The following is a 25,236-nucleotide window of genomic DNA, read 5'->3' on the forward strand; positions in this document are numbered from 1 at the left end:
CCAGCTTGGTTAGTAATGAAAACAGCAGAATAGAGAAGGCTTACTGGTGAAGAAGAGGTAAAGAAAACAGTTAATATGTGTGAGGAGACTTTTTCTTTTTAGGAAGATAATAAATTTGATTCATTGTTCATGGAAATTGCACTTGTAACAAACCAATCGATGAATGTTAAATGAAGAATAACAGTCAAAAAAAATGCAGAAGTGGAGAAATGAACAGAATAGGAAAAAATATGAATAATTTCACATATTTTTTCCTTTCCTTTTAGAAATTATTGACTGAACTCCTACTTGGAAAGTAAATGCAGTATCATCAAAGAGATTTTTAAGATTGTCTCATCTTTAATTTTCTTTTATTTTTTTCTTTCAGAAGTGGAACTGAGCCTATCAATTGTAACTGAATTTTAAGAGAGCATTACGTGTCTAACATCATTGGTTTAGATTTTCAAGTGATAATCCAAGTGTGTGCTTATAAAGTGAGAGAATATAAACAATGCCTAATACTTGAAATTGAAGTAATCTTTTCTTTGCAGAATTCAAATAATCTCTTCACTTTGTTTCTTACATCTGCCACCTTCAAGCCTGTTTTCCATTCTGTTACACCTCTTGTTGGTGTAAGTGCTAAGTTCTTCAAAAGACTTGAACGCCATTTTATGATTGCACAGCAATTTTATCATTTGGGGACATTTCTTTAGTTTTAAAGTTTTGAGCTCCATATAGCATGTGGCGTTCCTCATTCAAACACTGGCCTGTAGCAGCCAGTAGTGTAGGTGTCTGAGAAAACATCTTCCACCCCCCGTGCCCCTGCTACATGAATGTTACAGGTACTGCCTCTCTTACTCTGTGCTGGGTAGGACCAGGAGTTGGGTCATTCCCTTGTCTCTTCACAGCTCTGAGAATCCTTATGACCATACGGCTGCCAATAGGCACCTGTGAGAAAAAAGGTGTTTTCCTGTCCCGGTGAAGCAGCTGGCTTTTCCTCCTCCTTTTCTTGTCTCCAAACTGAGTCTTGGTGTCTATATTAAGGTGATTATTCAGAGGTGACAGAATTCACCTGTGAGATGGGGTAGACTTTGGTGCTTACCAGGACTTGGTGAAGGCACCACACTCTCTATTAAGACTGATTGGCATCTCACTCCCGTAGTGTCTTGTGTTCCCAGAGCAGTATGTGGATTTGAGTTCTTATGCTTCACCAAAGTGCCTGCAGACCTTGCTTACGCACTACACACAGTATGTATGTCCCTTGAAAAATCTCTGGTTTACAGGCTGCAGGCTTTTTTCAGTGGTGGGTATGTGTAGAGGGGTGTTGGTTCTTCAGCCTTTGCACCCCAGGGCTGTTCTTGTGACTGTATCTTGCTTTGTTTGCAAGCCCACAGTTCTGATTTGCAGCTCGAGATCTTCATGTAGTAAGGAGCTAAAGTCCTAAATAGAAATTCAGAGTTTAAATATTTCCTGAATCTGATGTGACATATTTAAGAAGGCTGTAAAATTGCTCATGAGCAGGTATTTCATTACCTATATAAAGGCATTGCAAAATTTTGTGGTTAGTTTATCATACACACTGAATTTTTTTTATTTCTTGTTCCAGTATATTTATATTCAAATGTTCTTGAAATTACTGGTTAAAAATTATTGTTAGTGTGAGGCAGGCTTAATGCTGTTCCTTTTTTTTCATTTTTGTACTTGATAACCACATGGTGTGCACATCATGACTGCTTTCTCATATAAGTATTAGTTTACCTTCTTTCAAGAAATAAATTACAAGCTGTTTCTAGACATTTTGAGGGAAATAATGAGTATTTCCTGATGGGCGATATATTTTTTTGAAAGATAACTTCCACCTCCTACCCAGATGACTAGAACATATAAATGACTGAACATTTTTAAAGCATTTTGTATTATTCATTGAACTGGAAATATGCTGCTATTGCGGACTTAATATAACAGGGTTTTCTAGAAGCTCACCATGGGATGGGAGTTTTATATCTTGGTGAGTAGGAACCTAAGCATAAATACAACATTGTCTCCTACTGGTAAGCATGTTTCATTGAATATGTTATAATAGCTCTTTTATTTTGGGACAGTCTTTGGTTTGTATGGATATTTCTTTATTATTATTTTCTTCCCTTTTTCTTCTCTTTCCTTGTCCTTTGTTTCACCTCTGCCATTTTTTTTTCTTTCAACATGATAATCAGCAAACATACTTTTTTTTTTGGCATGTTTGCTTTGCTTTTTTTGGCTCTTGGTGTTACATCCTCATAAGCAATTTTCATGTTGCTCCATGGGATTAAGAATAGGAACAAAATATTCATATTACGAAACTCGCAGTAGATGGATTCCCTAGAAGGGCTTTTACTCCTTAAACAGCACCAAAACAACATTCTTTTGCTTTTTTTTTTTTTGTCTTCTAGAATGTCTTTTGCTCAAAACCCTTAGGGGAGAAGACATGAAAGATTGATGCTTGTTTTTGTTAGTCAGACCATGGGAAGTGTGCCTTGCTGCTTTGTTTGCTTTCCAAGCTTGGTTATGCAGGGCATTTGGGAACAGTGTTACTCTATAAAATGCTAGGCTGGTCTTACAAGCCCTGCTTTTCTTATCTCTTGGAAATGTTAGTTGATTTCCCTTCAGTTAGCCCTTTTATTGTGAGTCATTTGGTACCAATCCTGTTCAATTTCGAGTATGTCTGAATGTTAAAGGCTTGAAACTCAACAATATATAAATAAATCACATTTCCAGTGTTGATCTCAGTAGTAGTAACTCCACTGGATGGTCTGGTAGATTTTCAGAGACTGAAGTAATGATCAGAATTCAATTTGAAATTATATATTTAATGAAGTCTGTATAAACTTTTTTTAGGTAGTGTTAGTGTACAGAATACTGTAAATTGCTGCCTAGTGATGTTCTCTGTGTTAAAAATGCTATTTCTAACTTGCCATGAAATATGTATTTTTTCCCATCAGATCAAGCTATCTATAAATTTTTTTTTACTCATTTAACAATACAAACACATAGTATTACTTTGTATACTTGTGGAAAATATGAACAGTATATGCATGTTTTTTAAGAGTGAGAGGAGTAGGAGTTTGTGGGCACAGCCAGGAGTTGATCAGATGTGGTTTCTAGCCTTGCTCATGGCACTGATATGTTTACGTGTATTGTTCTTCTACTTGACTGCTCTAATTGCTTTTGCTTGTTTTGCCTGTAATCTTATGGCATAGGTAACATGTAGTGCAGAGGGAGTCTGTTGTCACCTAGTACTGAGTCTATGCCCAGAGGCACTGACTTAAATGTATCTAATGTGTGAAACAGGATGAGAGAGATTCTACAGTGGTGTATGAAAATAACTTAATAGTGTGACTGCAGTGCCTGCCTTCTGTAATGTAGTTTGCGTGTCTTCGAAGATGTTATCAGATGAGAGGTAACTGGAGAAATTTTTGATTCTGAATGTTTTTTTTGTTGACTAATGAAAAACTTAAATGTAATCTCCCATTCAACTTTTACTCTGTTAAAATTCCTTACCTGACCTGGGGAGAAAGAATACATGTGAAAGAGAAGACCTTACCTGATGCAGTTATGAAAAGAGACCTTCACTGACTTTTAAAAGCAGTTTGAGTTCTTGAAAATAAAAGTAGTGAAAATGTTTGGATGGCCAGAAATTTACATGCATTTCCTTTAATGGGAATTACTGGGAGTTCAAATGTCCACTTCAATTGTTTGTGTGATGACCATTTAAATTATATACGTCAAAACTTAAAACCTTCAGAAATTTTAAACTCAAAATTACTGTTCATATTACTATGAGCGTAAAACATCTTGCTCACAAATAGTAGCTACCTTTTGTAAGATTTTACTTGAGTTTAAAACTGTCCCTTCTTTCTCAGCTAAATTCTAGTCATGGGAAGTTCTTGAGCAAACATACATATGTATTATGTCATTTTTTTTTGGAAGCAAAAGGAGAAAGGATATGTGACACTTCCCATAAGCATGTATTAAAGTTTTACACAAACATAACTTTCATATTTGTCTTTCAGGAAAACCAGATGCCTCTGCTGAAACTCTTTTGGATCAGGAATGTATAAACCCTATGAGTTATTCAAGCCAGCTAGAAGACTCTGGATGTGATGTCTCTAATGACTATGCATTTGACTCTTTAGGTGTAGCTTCTGATTTTCACCAGTCAGAGCATAATGTCAGCGCTTCTAAATACTGGTTGGAAAGAGTTCCCCCATTGAATCTTTGCTGTACTAGCAAGGGAGAATCTCTGAGGGCTCCAGTGCAGTTTTTGCAACATCTGCTTGAAATAAGAAAACTGTCAGAAGGAGGAGTTCTTCAAGCAGACTTCACAGAGCTTGAGAATGATTCTTTTACCATATGCAATTCGGTGTCTGAGTTGCTTGATGGACTGATTGTTTTTTACAACAGTCCTGAATTTCCATTTTCGAATTTTCTTACTGAAGCTGTTTGTGTTTTGATCAATTTAATAACTGATACTAAATTATCTAATCACATTTTGAAGAAGTGTTTCAAGAAGCTGGAAGAATTTAAGAAAAATCTAATTCAGATTATTTTAAGAAACAGCAGCATCAATAGGGTAAGTTTAAAACATCTTCCAACTTTCCTACACCATTTCAGTGTTCTGTAATATTCTCCTGGGTTTATACAGTTCTTAAATATTAGTTTGTCATATTATATTCTGAAAAGTGCTTAGATTTTTGTGATTGACTTTTATTGTGATATGGACAATAAATGCTCTAGAGCATTTGAAAAACTTCTTACTCATGCATACAAGTTCTTCTAGTGTATTCCTGAGTATAGGACTTCTTAAAAACTATTAAGAAGGCAGATTAAAACCACTTTATAGAATGTACAAGAGAAAAACACGTTGTTTCTGTTGCTGTATGAAGATGCCTTGAAGATATATTCACAGATTAATGACTATACAATGTTTTTATTCTTTCTTGTGCACCTGGATTAAATAGGTTGGCTTGCTTCAGAAGGTCTCTGTCACTCTCTAGACATTTTCAAATTTGTGTTTTAAAAATAAATCAGCAAATGAGTGAAGAATTCAGAAACAGCATGTCCCTGGCACAAAAATCAAATAGGACTGACAAACATCAAATAGGACTGAATTGCATTTTGTCTGTATTCATCATTCTGCATTGTTCCATGCATCATCTTGTTAGTTTCCTCATTCAACTGAAATACCCCTAGTCTGTTTTCACCAGACTTCCCATACGTAATGAATTCCATTGTTTGTCTTTGGATTTTTGGTTTTTCTTCTGTCTTTCAAAGTAACTGGGAGCAGACATGATGGTGGAATTGATTGAGACTTAGATGTACCAAGATAATGTCCACATATATATAATTGCACTACATTACAAAGATTATATCCTTAAAATCTATGTACAGAGCCTGAAGAATGGTGACCATGTACTAAATACTAGGAAGAGCTTTAAAGTTACCTTAAGACATATGCTGCACTTGTGGCCAAAGATGTATACATTTATCTTAATTTAAAATTAATTTCACTCACTATGTAATAAGTATTTATGCCAGAATGTGAATATCAAAGAAATATTATTACCAAACTAAGCATGGGGCGTGGGGGATGCATTTAGAAGGAAATCTTCATCTATTGAAGCTTTTCCAGAACTAGAACCTTGTGTCTCTAATACTATGCTGTTTTCTATTTCGATGTTGCTTTGGTGTGATACTTCATTTTTAATTAGAGGTGTCCCTGGCCAGTGTTTTGAAAGGATGTAGGCATACATACCATTTACGTGGTATCAGAAATAGAGTCATGCAGGTGTAACTCGATTTATTTTTTTGGCATGATTTCAGCATATAGGACGAAGAAAACTTGAGGAGGCATTAATTAAGGACTTCTTCATAGTCGATGATGTCCAGTGTTTCCACCTCTTCCCCTCCTCTATCCAAATGAGAAGTCAATAAATATTTACTGTAATGTTAACTGTAGGAGAGAAATCAAGAGGTTATCCAGAGAGGGATTCCTTGTTGACTAGAAGAACCTGGCAGTGCTTAAGTGAGAGGTGTCACACCTTCAATGAGAGAAAATTCTGATAGGTTAGGGATGTTTCACATCTGCAGAGTGCTTTTATAAATCATTCAGGAAGGCTGGAATATGTCCATGTAATTTTCAAGTGGCATCTTTTCTCTGAATAATTTCATTGAAACAGATAGCTTTTTATGAGACATTTTATATCTTGCTTTCACCAAAACACTGAATTAACAGTCATTCCTGTTGGCAGCCATTACTTCAATCAAACAGATTCAGAGAGTTTAAAAATTGTAGCAACCAATTATTAATGGATAATTGTGGCAGTTTCCACCTTTCTAGGGAAAAGGGGAGGTGTTATGTGTAGTAATTGCAATGTTTATATAGATTTACGGAAATATCCTTTTGGAGGTTTGGTTTTCTTTAAACTGAATTGAATACGGAAATAAATATGTAGAATTCAGAATAAGTAGTGGATATTGTATAACTAATTCTTCATGTGCTGTGGACCAGATATCTCCCAGAGACACTTTATGCTTCAGTTTTAACCATCGCTGTTTACTCAAGTGTTGATTGAAATATTCAGATTTATAGGTTTAAAATAAAATTACCGTTAATTACAAGGCTGTCATCTGGTAAGAGTGGCAAACTGTATGAATTTTGGTTCCAGGAGGATGCTTAAATCTTTCCAGTATAAAAACAGTAGGAATTTTGTTGTATCTAACCTTATTGACTGTCAAAAAGTGTATGTGCTGGTAGCCACTAAGGCAGCTATAGTATTTGACAGAACTATTTCTTTGCCATCTTCACCTATAAAACTGCCAGGAGCTGTCAAGAAGGACAAAGGGCTGTGAGAAACACCTTCAAAAAGTGACAGAGAAATGGCTGTGGATTACACTTAACTCCTCATCTTCAAAAGCAATCCCAGCATTTTGCAAAGCAAATTAAATAATTTTTAAAAAAAACTCTTTAGCTGTAAAGGAAGAAAAACAGCAGCAGAATTACTTGCTGTAACTGTTGAGTCCCATTGTTTGAGATGTTTCTAATTATAAAGCACTGGGAGCTGTAGGAATCAGCAAAGCCATGCACTCAGTGCTTTTCTGCCTGGATTCAGTTGCCTAAAGCTGTGCACTTCTATAAATTTTTACCTGAAACTCCAAATCGACATGACCATCAAAAGGAAGAAAAAATCTATAATTTAAGATATGAGAGGTAAAATAAAAGGGAATGTTACTTAAAATATAAAGCCATTTAAATTAAAGAACTACAAATAAAAGTAGCCTGTTGAATTCCCCTATTTAATTTTTCTCCTCTCCCTCCATGTTTGGAGAACAGCTCAGAAGTCTGCACACAGATGTCAGACACACAATCTTTTGGAAGGAGCCTTCTGGAAATACCTAGGAAGGGCCTTAAGTCATGGCTGCTGGCAGTGAATCATGAATGCTCTAAGGTTAAATCATCTGCTCAAAGGCATGCCCCTATACCTTCTGCTGGCATCATCTTGGTATGGCAGCCACAGAAAAGCTTGTGAAGTTCTCCTGTGTCTAATTCTGGTACAGAAGAGCTGTTGCTTGCATGTTGCAAAATCTGTGATATTCACTGCTGATCTAGGGAGCAATCACTTTGCTTGTCACCAATTTTTGAGTCCTTAGCACTGAGACTTTTGGAGATTCGTAAGAACGTGTTGCTGTTGGTGTATTGCCTTTCAATGTGCAAATTGTTTATTCATACTGAGTCACTTCACTGTCAGCAGAACCACTGCATTGTTTATGCAGGTTCTTTGCAAGTTCTGCTTTCAAGCAGACAGAATTGTATTATAGGAAAACTCTGTGATACTATATTAAGTTTAAGGAGCCACTGGCTCTGCATTTCAAATGGGTTGTTCTCTACTACCTGAGAAAACATGAGAAAATATTTCCCATGGAAACCTTCATATGGCGTGTAATTACAACTCCAGTGGGATAGGAGCTTTGTCTCCTTCAGAAAGGAAGCACAGGAACACTTTTTTTCCGAATCTACTGATTTGGGATTTGATAACAGTTATCTCCATCCACTGCTACAGGGACATAGCGAATGTGCATCTCTCCTGCTCCTAGATGGATCACTCACTTGCCGTCACTGAGATGTGCCTGTTCTGTTGAGTTTTGCCTCTATTGTCTAGAGAGTGTTGGAATCACATGTTGGGATCATTTCTCTTAAATGAGAAAAATACAACAGTCTGAGGCACTGGGGATTCCTAGTGTTGTTTGTAATATCATGTGTGTTTTATGTTTCTGGTGAGGGTTTTACATAGCTCATTGCAGTAGAGCACTTCAGAGAGGACATTAAATTCCTTTTACATGGGCATTGTCCTGGAGCCTGCCTAGAGGCCTTCTCTGGTGAACTTGAGCTCGCTGTTGTTTCATAGTATATGGAATTAGCTTTAGAAGTCAGATCCATAGGAAAGAAAGTAAGATACTCCATACATTTCTTATTTAAAGCTCTTGTATATAAAGCTGTGTAAAACTTCAAAGCAATTATTGTTGAGGAATTCAGATTCTTATTTGTTACTTGGACGATAGAAGAAAAATACTTTTATATCTGGCTTTCAGTGCAGTTCAGCTCTATTCAAAGGTGTCATGGCCAAATACAGTTACAAGGTATTACATTACATGGGATTTATGTGATGTGATCCATAGTGGTGTCACAATATTTTATCAGCATTGTTGACAGAAGGTCAGGCCACTGGTTGTTCTTCTTTTAGGTGCAGCTAGTACTGCAATTTGGAGCATGGCTGGTGCATCAATTATATGCCAAAAGATCCTGGCCTCCACTCTGGGACCTGTACAAAGATCTTCTTGTTTTAAGGAGTTAATCGAAACACTAAAATGGAAGGCAATGGCACATTGCCTTCAGTAAAGTCAAGCTGTGTAGGGCACTCAGAACATACTGCTTTCTGTTGCCTTATGCCTATTCAACAAATGTCTCATCCATCTGCCCCTCCTCACTCATTATTGTTTTCAAACAAGGCCCAGGAGGGAAATATAGTTCAGTGAACTGTGTTTGTTTGCTGCTTCTCATACTATGTTTAAAACGTCAATACTGACTTTGATGATACCATTCAGAGTCCTGAATTGCTTGCTCCATTCAAACCAAGTGGAAAAAAAGACTTATGCTATTTCCTCTCTCTCTTTTTTTTTTTAAACTTTGTCCCCTTTGTAATTGTTTTGCGTAATCAGTATGTGAGTGGGTATTGAGACATGAGCAGAACCTTTACACACTTTTCTTATCCTTTTTGGATACTGCCTATTTTCATTTCTTTTTCTCCTATGTTCCATCTAGAAGTGTTTATGTAGAATTTTGCAAACACTCAAATATTGCTGTTGGTATCTTTAGCATGCCAAAAAAAAATTAAATGAAAGAATTCTGAGTAGTAGTTTAATGTCCTTTCCGGATGTTTGTATGAGAAAGGATCCATAGTTCTTTATGAAAATAACAAGTTAAAATGTAGCACAGTGAAAAGCAGAAAGAGAGACATGTTTGAATTGTGTTGTCAGTTATGTAATGAAGTGCATGGAAGTGTGCTTGTGCAATTGAAAAATTACATATTAGTCAGAACTTTAGTTTTTAATCTTTTCTTATCTAGGATACAATTTGTATGATTCATCAATGACTGAAATTGCCTGGAAGAGAGTTATCATAAACTGATGGTTTTAATATGTTCAACAGTATGTATTTAATACATGCTGCTACTAGTTGTCGGTGACAATAAATTCCCCTGGCCCTGTATAGTTTGCAGTATCTTTTGTCAGCAGCTGCCAGAATAGTACTTCACTCATCAGTTTATGAGAGTCCTGCCTGCTCAGGAACAAATAAGATTTGAAAATAGTTAGTTATGTCACCCGCGGTTCCCAAGTGCGGTGGGCTTCAGTTTTCCAAAATTAATTGTGTGCAAGGGGAATATCGTGGCTCTTGAAACATGGTGCATTTTCACTGATGAAAAATTTTTGCTTGAATAGTGGAAGAGGAGTTCATTCATATGAATATTAAAGCGCATTGCCAGGATTTCATGGTCTAGTAAGAGTCAATGTTTGAATCTCTTGATTGTTGAATTAAATTTTCTCAGCAATCTGTTGACCTATGTAGAGAGCTATTTAAGTCAAATGGTAATCAAAATCCATTGTCTTGTAAATCATTACAGTCTAAAGCAATCACCAAACTGACTGACTTGCATTTACTAAATGCAAGTAGAGTGGGATTTACATTAAAGTGGATCTAGGAGCAACTAGACAGGAATGAAAATTTATCTTCCTCTCAGACTTTTGTTTGCCTTTCCTCCTCAGTCAGCCTCAGCTGATATACAGCACGCACCAAAGCTACAATTATTGAAGAATTACAGAATGAAGTTAGCAGGATATTTTTTACCGTTAGGACAAAAAAAGTTTAATTTGTTGTTTCCAACCTTCCTGTATTGCTGCTTTGTAAGGAGCATCTATTTTCCTAATAACAAATACTGTCATTACCTGTTTTTAATCAAGTAATTAACTCACATTTAGGGTATTGCAGATTATTTCTACTGGGAGTATGAAAAAGGGATGGAATAGGCCTTTGCACTTCTCTTGCTTTACAAATTAAATGTATGGGAGCCCTTAACACAAGAATAAAGGAAATTCTCGTGTTTGTTGAATATGGTAGGAAATATATATCAACAGCTGTTTGTTTTTGTCTTGCCTTTGTCCCCAGTTTCTCTCTAGTGAATGCTTTCTGTCAAAGCTCTGTTAACTTTCCGTAGCATCGTATCAGCACTGTCATTTTGCTTCTTTGGTATCTCTGTGTTATATGTAGCTGAGACCATTTGGAACAGCAACATCAAAGCTCTTCACTTGTCACGCCTGTGTAAAAGCGTTTGAATTCTGTCTAGGCCTTCTTTTCTGTTATTCTAGTCATGTTACTGAACAAAAAGACCTAAAATTATTCTATTTTTTGATCTGAGGGCTATCAAAGTATGTGGTTATTCAAAAGAATCCATCACATCATTAATTACCCTAGCTCTGTAGGTCCATTCTCATCACTTCCAGATGAAGGTCTAGGGCTGTTCCCATTGTAAGGATTGTCTTTCTCGTAATTAAAAAATCCAGTTTGCTGTTTTTAACAGAGATTGTGCCTTTTTTTCTGTCTTTGGGGGAAAATTACCTCCTACATCCTCTGGTTTTTTAAGGTGGCTATATATCCCGGAGGGTTTTTGGTAGTAGTCCTCAACCATTGCTTAAAATGTGTGTACATGTTTCAATAATGAGATTAGTGTTTCTCTGTTCTTTTGCCTATTTACAAATGAACCTTTAGCTTAAATTCAGCTTAAATTTGTCATGCATCTCCAGGAAGTATTTTCGTATGCTCAAATAGAGTCTGTGTTTGTGTTATGGTGATACGATAGAAATGAAAAGTAAGCTCTGTAGAACCTGTTATCTACAGCCAGTTGCAAAGACAGCTGGGTATTCCATGCCTAAATTGTAGTGCTCAACTCCTGTGGTGAAAAGCCCTAAAAAAAGTACCTCTATTCTTCCTAGGTTTGTGTGCCAAATACTTGGCAACTTTAAGTGGTATTCAAAGTAACTCACACATTACAGGCAAAGGGAAGAACAGTGAAGGACTGGGAAATAAACCATCTGAAATCCATTTTCATTTTCAGGGACTGTCTGTAAAACTTGAATGAGACATTAATTTACATCCCTGAATTTCTTTAAGGATGACGAGTTCACTCTTTAGTTTAAAAACCTAAAAGCTAAAGAATATATGTTTTCTGTAATTTATCCAGTGGCTTTTTCTAACCAGTCCTTAGATTAAAAATTTGAATCTATAACTCGTCTACTCTGAGTGAGCTCACACTTGTTACCTCGTGTCTTCTACATCCAGTCACATAGTTTGGCAACTCAGCATCAGCAGGCAGATGATGAGTTCTTCACTCCTCTAAGCTTCTGACCAAGAGTAGTTAAGGAGGAGGAATCAAGACTAATATAAATTTTAATCACTCGAACAGGGAAGACTTTGTATCTAAAGATGCTTCTTGATAATCAACGGAATGTTTACAGTAGTATGGCAGCAGTAATATTATAGTCATCTGATTAGCAGCTGTTGTGATACCTTTTGTTTAACAGGGATTGATACTGTCTTCCTGTTGACAATATTCACTGAATCCAGCCTTATGGATGAATTAGATATTTAGATGTGTAACTCACAAATTCCATGAAGATGTAGACTTTCTTGATCTCTGCCAAGATAGTACTCCTTAAAGTAAATTTATTGGGAAAAACTCTGATGCCAGCAGGATCCCAAGTGTCTTCAGTAGTTAGCTGGATTTCTTTATACATCAGTTTCTTGTGCTTAGTCTTCAAATTAACTGATGTGTGTTTGCGTACCCTGAGGGAAAGTGTTGCTTCTTCAGCAGAGGCAATTGAGGTGAGGTGATGTAAGCAAGGTACTTGGTTTTAATGTGTGGAGGTGGATTATGCCATTCTGAGGTAGGCACTAAATTAAACATGGCAGTGATTTGCAGCCCCGAATTCCTCTAAGAACATGCAGGTTTTGCTTTGGTTTTGGGTTGGGTTTTTTTGTTTTGTTGTTTTGTGCATATTTTAAAAAAACAACACAAACTCACAGCTGGGGCTGTTATATGTATTTTATCACATCAACTAGGTGTTGTTATTTTATATATATTGTCCAGCTGAAGAGAGTGTAAGGTTCTGAAAATGGGAAAGACAAGATAAGTCTTTATTCAATGAAACTGACAGAAAAAAAGTGAAATAAGTTTCAAATTAAAGACTGGGAGATAGTATTATTGTAACTGTAGAATAGCTAACATGGCATGCTCTATTTGAAAGTGAAGGTTAAGAGGAAATTACCTGAGTAGCAGTTTATCTCAGTAACATACAATGCTTTGTTACTAAGTTAAAAGAGAAGAATAATTAAACATTTAGAGATAAATGGTATTAAATGCAATGTGAGTTTACCACAGGTAAATTGTGGAAGAACAGCGTAAGAGCAGGTGTGCCGAGTCTGGTCTGAATTTGTCTTTACTTAAACAGTAACAGCCTTCTCTTGTACAGGGATGAAGAGGGTAAACAGCTAGGAAATATTCTGGAAAATTGTTTCTGCCAAAGAGCTTGGTGGTATGAAGAACCAGTAAGGGAGAGGGGGAACAGGAAGGTCACTGCAAGGGTCTTTCCTTCACAGCAATTACTGTGGTCTGTCATCTTTTTCTCCTTGGTGATGTGGCAGTAGCAGCTGACCTGGCTTTGTTTAGCCTGTGACAGAAGCAAGCGGATGCACTAATTACTGCCTCTTTCACTTGGGAACTGGTATTGGGTTGGATAAAAGCATATATGGAGCCAGAGGGACCCTGCTGATTAGTGAGTCAGATGATGATGAAATGAACTTTAAAAAAATATTTTCAATCTAAGAGCAGGAAAAAAATGCACCTTCATATTCCCCATTTCGCATAAAAGCTTCAGGGTCAGCAAAGATGACTGGGAATTCATGTAGTACCCATCCTGGAGAACTTCTCTCTTTACTTCACAAATTCAAAAAAGCTGATTTTAAGCCAGTAATTTCTACGTTTCTTTCACTGAGTACCATGGTATCTACTGCTGGCATTTTTGGCTTTTCCAGTGTAATTCACCGAAGTGTTCTGTTTTTCAGAATATTTATTAAGCTGAGTGCAGGTTATTTGTTTCTCCATCTCCATCCTCTGCATGGTGTGTAGGTGTTGTATTACAGTAATTCTTTCCCAGATATTGAAATATTTTATTTTATTTTTCACCTTTTCTGAATATTTCACTAACGGAATAAAAAAATGTGCATCCCTTTGCATTTTAGCTTGTGTTTTCTAAAGGTTTTTGGTGCCTGCAAACATGTTGCAAGTAGACCTGCCCCTATTGAGTGTCACACTGTCTTGTCAGAATATTTTTCAGCTGAAGCTCTGCAAAAAGGTACCAAAATACTGTAATGTAAAAGGTAGTTTGCAGCACTGAAACTATCTGCTGGTCCTAGCAGAGAACATCAGGTTTAGAAGAGTGGAGAGAAGCATAAACAAGATTATGAAGGGGTCAGACCAGAGCAGGAGCTTAAGATGAGGTTTACGGAGCAAAGAATTGGAATAATATGAAACAAATCCCAAAATTTAAAGACAGGAGAAATAGTGCAGCATGAATAAGAGGAGATAAATGGCAACCACCGAATTGACAAAGGAAGCAACATGATAGTAAGATAAGAAAAGGGGTACTAACATTGTCTGTCTAAAAGTGGAACTTTTCAATTGATATTGTTGAGTTAGGAGTGGAAGTCAAGTTGAACTAAATGGGCAAAGGGCCAGGGTGATGTGAATTCAAAGGTAAAAATACTGTTTTATTTTTAGCACCTTACAGTTTGAGGATGACTGTAATAATTATTTGCCTCAGGCCTCTATTACCCAATATGCCAGTCACTTGTGGAAGAAAGCTGCTACTTGGAATTAAAGCTTTAAACTAGTGAAACAGAAACTAAGGTGCAGTTTTTGTAGTTTTGTAGTGAATTGTGTAACTCAGGAAGATATTAAATTTGCAAGTTTTAGATAACGGTTATTTAAGGCCAAGTCTAATATATTCCGATAAATGAATTCTAAACAAATTATTCATAAGTAAAGATTTTTATCCTGGCTTCCTGGGGTAACAAGGCTCATAGGAGTGTGCTGTTTGTTTTGCTTATCAGCCTTTTCATCTACTAGTAACTTCTGAAGCTGATAGCCAGTTTGAAATCACTTGGAAGGAAGTGGAAGGTCAAAAAAAACTCCCAATAAGCTTTAAAATATGTGGCTGAGTGCAGGAGAGACCAAATTAGTATGCTTGAAGCAAGCAGAACATTGACATTATATATTAATTTTGCAACAGCCAGGTTGACGCATCCACACATCCTTCCCAGCTACCGGCACAGCATTGCTCTTTCTTGCTCTGCGTCCTGAGGAACATTGAAAGAGAGCAGAAACCAAGGAGGTGGAAGAGGGTTATGGATAGACGATGCAGCTGCTTAACAGTGAACCATTGCTAACAGTGTCTATTGCTTTTTTATGATCGTATGTTTTTTGCAATCTAATTTTCTGACTGTTTTTACCATGGAGTCCCTGAAGAGTATAGGTTTTATTTCATCTATGCCATTAAGTAAGCCCAGGGGATTAAAAATTTCTCTTCCTTTTTTAATGTTTGATAGATTTGAGAGCTGAAGATACGCTTTTATCTTTAATGATGAACTATTATAAGGTTGAATGTTTCCAGAGTTTAATTAGCAATACACAAGCATTGCTCTGAAACACAGTCTTACTTGTTTGTTATTTATAGATCTCTTGCTTATATGCTATAAATTTGTTCTGTATACAATTAATGCATACAGCCTTTGAGCATTATTTTAAATGTAATTCTTTGTTTTCTCCTTATTTTCTTAAAACATAGTAAGAGATTTAACAAAATACAATATTAGATCCATACTCTTTAATACCCTTTCGGAACATGGATGTTGTCAAGGCGGAAATATCTAAGAGTTGAAAACTTTGGTTTTGTCATACAGTTTTAGTAGATACTATGGAAGATCTTTCAAAACTGTAAATATCTAGACTATTTTTAGGAAGAGAAAGTCACTGTTTTGTTTGGAAGGGTATAAATTTTCAGTATATGGAAGTCTGATTTTAATTCATATAGCCTCAAAACACATCTAGGTACATTCTATTACATTATCTTTTTGTATAATTTTAATTATAGAATCATAGAATCATGGAATAGTTTGGATTGGAAAGGACCTTAAAGATCACCTAGTCCCAACCGCCCTGCCATGGGCAGGGACACATCTCACTGCATCAGGCTGCCTAAGGCCCCATCCAACCTGGCCTTGAACACCTCCGGGAGGGGTGTTTAAGCCAAAATGTTTTTATCTCACCTTTATTCACATTTAATTTTTATAGAATCTGTGGCGTATACATTTATGAATTATTTTAATCTCAGATTTTCAAAGCTACATGTGTACAATGGGTTCTTTTTAATATGAGGAGTTTACTTTGTATCTCTGCGGATTTGATTTTGAATATAAGACTTGTGTGTCTTTTATAGTTTTCTTTTTATATGTGTTTTGGGATTAGGTGCTAATGGGAGATAATTAATAGCAAAGATTTATTAAAATTTGATTGTTATGAGTGTGAATAGGAGAATGTCTCATATTGGGCAGATGATAACCAAGCTGGGCAACCTCCTCAGTTATAAGAGGCTGGTAAATAGGTGTTGCATCAACTGCCCAACTGGTGGGGCAGTTTGACTGTCTGATTGGGCAGACAAGAAGAAACTGTAAATGAGAAGCTGCCTAATTAATGTTTTTTACAGCAAAAGTTTTTGGTCCACCTCACTGTCTGCTTACTTAGCCTAAAATTTTGTCAGTAAGAATTTTACAGGATGCGCTGTTTACAAACACGGTAAAGTCAAGGCAAATTATCTTCACTGATACTACTGGCAAGTACTTTAATTTATGTATATATGTGTGTTTGTGTACACGTGAATTGGCTCGAGAAATAAACTAGTTTGTTAATAATAGGATGTGATGGTCTGCTTTTGAGAATTAAGATATGGTAGTTAGACATAAAAATTTGGGTTGGAGTATCCTTCCGTGGGTCAAATACTTGTTTACAAAAAGTACTGAATATTAATATTGTATGTATATACACTCAAATAAAGGTATAAAATACAGTCATTGTATTTAGGGTGTATTACTTTTTTTTTCTTAAAGGACTCCAGTGTCTTTATACATAGAAACGATAATTTCTTTTAGTAGTGTTTTACAAACTAGTCTTGTTACTTTGTACAGCAGTATGTTTCCTTACATAATAGTGACACATTTGCATTTTGGGGAACAAAGAAAACAGTTGTTCTTTGGGTTTTTTTTAAATAGGAAAGATAAGGCAAAAGAATACAATTACTAATATAATTCTCATGTAAGTTCACATCGCTCCTCTGGTTCAGGAAAATGCCTTAGTTGCAGCTCATTAAACAACAATATGAAACTGAATTCCTTTAATTTGAAAATGGAGTGCATCTTCTAAAAGTTAGCATTTAATCAAGTTTATTTCGGATAACTCTTTTGACAGAAAAACTTCTATATATCTCTTGGCTTGCTCATTTGTTTGAACGACAAAGAATTTGTTTGCGCGTTTGTCTACCTGCAACAAACAACTATTGTATATGCAGGGTCCTCACCTGTTTCCTATGACAGCAGATGGGCGTGATGACAGCTAATGCTGAAAAGCTGCCTCCTGAGGAACTGATGCTCTTTGTGGAGTTTTTTCCTGTGACAGTTTCCTGTAGGGATAATCTTTTGAGAAAGGAAAGTTTCTATGTAATGGATATGGGTTTCTTGTAGATCTCATATGTATGGAATTATTAGAGTTTTAAGCTCTCTATAACTTTTAATTTGAGTTTTTTTCTTTAAAATTTTAATATGTAAATTCCATTTCTATATAAGGCAATTGGGATAAAAAAGATGGAGGTGTAATTTGAAAGATGAAATTTACTGTTATTTCTCTTTAGTTTCAGAAACTGCATGCCATATCACACACGCTGGTTTTGCTAGGAAGGAACAACATACTAAGAAATTCTTTAATAGCTCTTCTACTATCAGAAGTACGTCAGTTTGCTGAGCAGCTGTTGCAAGCTTATCAGGTACTGCCATCTTTCTTTTAGAGAAGGGCTGAAGAATGGTGTTGGGGAGTGTTTTGTTGGTGTGTGTTTCATAAAATCTAATAAATGGCTCGTTCTATAGAATATGCAAGTTTACGAACCCAGAAAATAGTAGCAGTAAAGTTCAACAGCAGATCCAAGAAAAGAGATATAAAGTAAAAAGAATTTCCTTATGGGCAAAAGTAAAATTATCAGACTGTGTAATAAATAGGCTGTATAGGTTTTAATATCATGCCCTATAATCTGGAATACACTTGAAATAATGAGTTAAAACAAGTATTGCAATGTGTGAATTGATGACTATGCAAGATATAGATATATTGATGACATAACTTAGGGATCCAGCTGGACCCACGAGGAATTATGTCTATCTCTAGCTCATGTAAAACTGAAAAGAAAGTTATGTTATTTTATTTCAGAATTAGATTTCATATTTCATCTTATAGTATTATTTTTTATGATGTGAAAGTTATCCAACACTTAACTTTGTGATTTGTTTTGTGCAATGAGTAGTAGTTGAAGAGCAGAATAGAATGCAGATAGTATTTTTGATAAAATTTATTCTTAGGGTAAATTTCTGATAAACTATAGAGTTTAAAGAAAAGAGAGAGAAAGTGAGAAAGTGGATGTTCCCTTAATATTTGGAGAAGAGATCTATGAAATAAATTGGATTTTCATAGATTTTTTCATGTGTTTATGTGTGGTGGTATGTGCTTCATGGAAACCATTCAGGTTGACTTGGGGTTATGATTTGGTTGTACACTGTCATAGAAGGGTCAATAAAAAGAAGACACACAGCTTTTTATTTGGTGGAAAATGAAGTTATTGATATATATAAAGAACATTCATCATAGGTATATCTAGTGGTGGTTCAGATTAATAAATAGTTTAAGTGTTGCTCAAGCAGTCTTAACTTAATTCTAGTATATGAAACAGGAGTAAGTTCTGATTGCTGAAGAGGGAACATGTAATTTGCAACCCAAATTTCTGGTATGCTCAAATGATATTCTGAAAGGCTTCAGAAAGGCCAATTTTGAAAGAGTCAAACAATGAGCTGTGTCTTATTTTAAGTCACTAGTACAATACCAGAGTTATTGATGGCAGCCAAAATCAAACAGACTTTAAACAAATGTAAGAATAGGGAAGTGTGTAATTAAAAAAAAGTAGTTTGGGTTTTTGAGTTTAAACAAGTTTTTCATTTTTAAAATTATTAAATTTGACCTATTTATCAAAATTAGTCATTCCGACTTTTAGCAGAGTTTTTGCCAGTGGCAATATAGAACTCTCCCGTGCTCTGCACAGATGAAAAGCTTACATTGAGCATTGCACTTTGAGTTAGTTACTACTGTACTACTTAACCTTGCCATCCTGTAATTATTTATAGTTTTCCTTTCCTATTTGGTACATAAAATTTATTTTTTATAATTTCTGAAAGAAATAGGACTCCTCTTTGGCTTCACTTTATGTTGGAAAGGATCATATATTTGATTTTAAGAACATGATAAGAGATTGCAAAACTATAACTTGCAGTAGAGAAAATGGAAGTAAATCAGTATCCTGTGATTTTAGCTGTAAAAGAGTCTCTTTAACTACACAAGTGATTTTAATTTTTATAATGGCAAATTATTTTATTACTGGCAGTGCAATATGTTTACTTATGGAAAGACAGTAGAAGAATTGATTCATATTTAAATATAGAGAATATAGTAATTTAATCCTTGAACAATTCTTACACAGCAGGTGGAATAATAAATTGCTTAAATGCCAGTCTCACTAAGGTGAGTCACTAGTTGACGGTACAGCAGTTTTCCGTTTTTTGTTTTTCACCTCTGTGGGAGCTATCTCTCTGCTTCATCTGTTCCCACCCCACCAATCCCCATCTAGAAATTGAAACCTTCAATTGTACTACTGGAGGAGCTGAAGAAAGCTCTATGTAGCGCTGAGAGGAGGTGCCTGTGAAGTGAGAGACAATTTCCAAGGGGGTGCAGGGAGGGAAACGGGATAGGACAGTGACTTGTGATCATGAATTGAAAAGAAAAACTAAAGGTTTTTATGATCTTGTAAATTTATTCTGTTTTATCATGCCTAGCAAAAGGAGACTAAAATTCAAGAAAATAAAATGCATTTGTTATATGAACTTTTCAGCCAATTCGTTTTCAGGTTGAGTCTTTGCTTCCTGCAGCCCTCTATCTGTCTCATTTTAATTACCTTGCAATTATACTTGCTGCAAATCTTAGCTATTATCAATTTACAGTACTGCTTTTCAGACTTTCTGCTACCAAGAACCTCAAAATGCCTCCCACATTTGCAAGTGCGAAAATGTGTTTGTTATTGTGCAGTGGGAAACAGAAAGTTTTTCTGACAAAACACTTACTAAGGTTACCTTTCACCCTTTTTTTTTTTTCTGTAAACAGCCCTTTCTGTTCACCCAGAGAAGTAATTTAATTCTCTTATATTCAAGAATTTAATTGAAGAATAAGCAGAGTCCCCTGCTCTGCTTCTGCTTCCTCCCACTAAGCTGTCAATCTGTCTTCTGCTGCTGAAATGTGGTAGACCTTCTTTTATTTTCTTTTTTTTTTAAGTGATACAATAATTTATTATTTATGGGGCTTTCTTCTACATCTTTTGAAAACAATTCCGTGTTTAAGTGACCATCAGAAGAGTAAGTAAGTTTCAGGCAGTGAAAGTGAGTTCAGAGATTCCAGTGACTAATTTTACAATGATGAAGTAGTCTTGGAATGTTCACAACCTCCCCCCAGCGGTGTTGAGGATTTCTGGGAACAGCAAAAGGTTCAAGGTGGCTGAATTTGAAGCCGCAGGAGCTGGGTGTTTATCTGTGGCCGACACTTTGTAGTACTATAAGTTTTTAAAAGCTGCAGTTTATGTAGGGAAAGTAACTGAAGTTCTGGTTTGCTTTGCTTGCTCTGAAAATGTTTTTAAAGTTTGTGCATCCTTACATTTAGTCCAAATAGATGTATTGTGGTCATGTACAACCCCTTATATGTTCTGTATGTGATAATTATTTCTGGAAGTACTGCTTAACAAATGCTTTCTACATATCACAATAGGACTGTAGCGTTTCTGACAGTCTGGTTTACAGACCTAGTTTTAAATGGTTCTGACTTTCTGTAGCATTATTTTTGTAGGCATGATTCTAAAAAGGATTAACATTTTTTCTTGTTATATAAAAAACTTACAATACTATATCAGTTTGAAATATACCAAATGACGGCTTTAGAAAAGATTCTTCATTAATAGTTAAATTGAAATTTGTGGAAAGATAATACTGCATATAATCAAATTTCATTAGCTGACAAGTATCCTAATACTGTTTTGCTAGTTAAGCAATACGGCTGTTAATTGCAAAGGCTTTTTATGTCTTCCACTTAAGATAATCAAATTCGGGACTTGGAATTTTACTTACAATTAAAGCTGTGCAAATACCTGCTTTATTTTTGTTTTGTAATTTGTTTCCTTTTTTACTGTTGTGACAGATGGGAGAAATAAAGAAAGCAGCAGCAGAATGTATCCAAGTTAGCTTGCAATTGACTTTTAAACATTTGGTGAAAAACAGAATTTGACAATATAGCTTGTTTATCCAAGCAAATTTATGTGGTTTATTTTTGTATAATTATAATTTTTTTTTAAGTTGAAGATGTTTTCTGATAATGACTTGTATTGAAAACAAAATTCCCTTTAATTTTTCAAAGTGAACCGTCTAGCTATCTCAGCATTTTCATTTTAACTTCCTCATTAAGACTTGAGCTAAGCTACAAATACTTGTAAAATCTTTGCATTCTAGAACTTTATATTCAATCATTTCTTCAATAGGAAATCTGCTCAGCTCAGGTTATGTAGGTTTGTGGATACATCCTTTGATAAGTATTGAAATTGTTTCACTTTAAAATTCTGATTGATTTCAGTGAGTTTGTGTGTATGCTCTCTTTGGAACAAGCTTATCTGTCTGTGACACACAGTTTTAAAGAGCTATCTATGCCCTTAGCTTTTAAAATTCAAAAAAATAAGTTGACTGTAGGAGGGTGTATCTAATTAACTACACCAGAAAAAACAGTTTACTCTGCATATTTTGATATTGTTCTCCAATTGGCTAAATCCATTAATCTTAGAGTATAACAGATTACTGTGAAATATATGAATAATAGAATTTTGTTTAATATTTTGACCAATATTCCCATACGTTAATATAGAAAATAAAAGTAACTAAGCAGCTTGTAAAACAGTATAGTTACCCTGATTTTTCACCCATTTAAGATGAATTACACGGTAGTAAACTCTCAAGTAAGTTAGTTGTTTAGTTTAATTCATTTAGGTACTTCATTATGTGCTTAAAGTGGCGCTCATAATTTCAGCGCTTTGCTGACACCAGGACACTGACTTCTAGGCAAAAGCATGTTAATATTAACTCAGTTGGATCCCTTACTTTTTACTGATTTTGGATATGTACTTTTCATTTTCATCTATAATAGGAACCTTTCATAAATACGGCTTATGAGAGTACAGTAACTGAACCTTGTCTTCCTATGGAATAGAAATCTTCTGATCCCCAACTGGATTCCTACTGAAGAGCAGATACAATTTTAAGATACTAAAATTTCAGAATGATACTGTGGAAGATGGATTATTTTTCAAATGCTGAGCTCCTCACTGTGATAGCAGATATTCCTTTATGATAACTGTTTCAAAGACAGAGGGCCAGAAATGGAAATCATATATTGGTTCAGTGACCCGTTCTAGCCCCCTAGGTGTTAATTCCAAGAACTCTGAAAAAGAAAATTAAAAAACAGAAAATAAAGTTGAAAGCAGACAAAAGGAAGGCACCCTGTGGGGTTTTGGGAAAGCCTTGTTATTCAGTAATTGCTGATACATTGGTTGTCCAGCATTATATTTTAATATCACATTACTTTCTGTGAACTGTTCTTCTATTTTTAAAACTTTAAAACATTTCTGTCACAAAACATGTACACTGAATAGTTTTTATTCTTGAAATCAAAACAGCAAGTTATATGTAATTCTTCATGTATGTTATATGTAAGCATTAAGTTTAAATCCAAATGCGGGTGCTAACTTTTCTCTTGAAACAAGTGGTGCGGTTACGTGTTGGCACAGGATACAGGGTAGTATTCATCCTCGTTGAGGTGTGTGTAGCAGACGCTGGTGTCTACTCACAGAAATCAACAAAGCAACTAAGGTTAAATAAAAAATTTGCCAGCATGAAGATAGGTAGTCGTGCAAGGCTCTGTTGAATGTTAAATTCTTGAGAATAAAGCAAATGAATTAGACATATAGTGGCATTTGTCTCACTAATCTTCAGATTTCTATGATGTTTCCACCTGACTGTCATACTTTAGTTCCTTTATAGGCAAGGGACAGAAAGAGGCATTTCTTATCCAACCTGTTTTGGATGGAGATAATTAGCCCCAGGGTTGTCTGCTTCTCTCTTCTGTCTATAAGAAAGGAAACTAAAGCTAATGAGCTGAAATATAGGTATTTGTTATAGACATCTGAAGTTAAGGTGGGAAAATTTCATCGTATCTCCCTGAAGGTCTTCTTTGGATGATCTGGACTAAAGCTGTCATACCAGTAAGGACCTAATCCTACAGAACAGTTTTAATCATGCGAAGTGTACTTCTCTGAACATTGGGAAACTTATGTAGGTAATCTTATTAGATGTTTGTAACAAGTTGTATTTCAGTTAGGATAATTAGTAAGTTAACTTAGTTCCCATGTATTCAAATTCTTTAAGCCTACACATCTTTGGAAGAGATTAATGATGAACTAGGGTGCAAGATGCATGTATTGGAGCTTTTTGTAACATACTTTCAGCTATGGTGTATCTGATATGCATGCCTCTGCGTAGGAAGAGGCATAAACTTAAAATAGTGTGTGTAGCGATATATTTAGGAAGAAAGAGAACAAGGAGGAGCATGGATGCAGTATGATTTTGAGCATCTTCCAAGTTTTTCATTGCCATTCAGCACTTTATAGCAAACAGTTGTGTCACTGGAATGTCAAATTACAAGGCAACAGCTGTATGTAGAAGCAAATGAAAGGCTAAAATATTCCTGTGGCTGAGGAGCCCTTTTTTTTCTAGCAAGCCTGTAAACTGACATTGTGAATGTCAGGATGGACTAGCTCAGTTGGTAATCAATCCATTGGGGAAAACTGAGTTTGCCTGGAGCTGCATTCAGCTAGATAACAGAAAGGTCTAAAGTGGTAAGAACTAAGCTATTAATGTCAGGCCTTGTCTTCATAAGCTTTTCTCCGTAGAGCCATCTTTGTCCAGTGGATGCTCTGGGCAGGTATGGTACCCACTACGTGCTTTATTCCAAATGCGAGTATATGTGATGTGATATAGAATCCTTCAGATAACCTCCTTTTTCCAAGAAGTCTACTTCATTTATGCAACATGTTTAGTCTCTTCAATCATAAGTTCATATAGTTTGTAATAGAGCTCTTACCAAGGCTAGGAAAAAAGCTCTACTATTTTTCTCAAATATGGTAGAAAATGGCTAAAATCATTAATTATAAAAAAAAACACTGAGAATATTATGCGTCTAGAAAAGCTAAATGCATTTTGCAGTCCACTGTTATTCAAGGTACTAATATGGCTATCCAGCATATTTGTTTTTTTTCTAGTTTCTGTTAATGACTTTTACTAATTCATCAGGCTAGTAATACTTCACCCAGGTAAAAGAAAAGAGGTTGATACCATGTAGACCTCATGAAAATAATTCAACTTGCATCTGGACATCTGTTCATCCTTTTCAGTTTGTCATTTCTTTCCTTATTATGCTGGTAAGCACAGATTTTAACCTCTTTTAAATTGTGTATGGTTAAGGATGCTGCAAAATAGTTCTCTGGGTAAATGTAGAGCTACTTTTTATTTCGTGTGACTACTGATGCTACCGGTAGCAGAGGGAATAATGGCTGAGTAAAATGATCACTGGTTCTGTATTTTGTCTCATATGTATGTACCTGGTTTGGAGATGTGTGAGAATGTAAATACCTGAAAGATGTGAGTGAGAATTGGTTGAGGCTCAGTATATGTTGGAAGAGTGCCTTACACCTTTGAGTGTATACCTGCTTTTGCTGCATATGTCATCCCCTATTACAGATTAGATTTAAAGATGCACATGTGTCAGGCAGAACTGGAAAATGACAAATGGCTCATGCCGTTTCCCTCTTCCCTTTTATACTATCAGGAAATGATAGTGCTAAGGAGAAAGGAGTTTAGAAGTATTCATACAGAGCTAAAACGTATTGGCTTTCGCTGCACTTAGGTGCCTGGGAAAATTGAGGATGACATGTAATCAGAAAACCTCAGGTGTGTTTGGGAATAGAAGCGGCAAATATTGATTACATAAGGAGAACTCTGTTTTACTGTTGACTAGAGAATTATTAATGCTAATATTGGTGAATTGTATCATTCATGGAAACATAATACTGGAAAAGGAAAAATACTTAATTACAGAAATCAGAATA

At 35.5% G+C, this 25,236-nt stretch overlaps 1 protein-coding gene across 4 annotated transcripts in view; it reads left to right on the forward strand.

Annotated features, from left to right (window-relative positions):
• The window catches only part of MEI4 (meiotic double-stranded break formation protein 4), an 81,747-nt gene that overhangs the window by 27,489 nt on the left and 29,022 nt on the right, over nt 1–25,236 (forward strand). For all 4 annotated transcript variants that reach the window (XM_054064152.1, XM_054064151.1, XM_054064150.1 and 1 more), the window contains 2 exons: nt 4,029–4,588; nt 17,584–17,715. In XM_054064152.1, the coding sequence (XP_053920127.1) occupies nt 4,029–4,588; nt 17,584–17,715 (692 nt within the window). The remainder of the gene's footprint in view (nt 1–4,028; nt 4,589–17,583; nt 17,716–25,236) is intronic.

This window comes from Cuculus canorus, chromosome 3 (assembly GCF_017976375.1).
Source record: "Cuculus canorus isolate bCucCan1 chromosome 3, bCucCan1.pri, whole genome shotgun sequence".
NCBI lineage: Eukaryota > Metazoa > Chordata > Aves > Cuculiformes > Cuculidae > Cuculus > Cuculus canorus.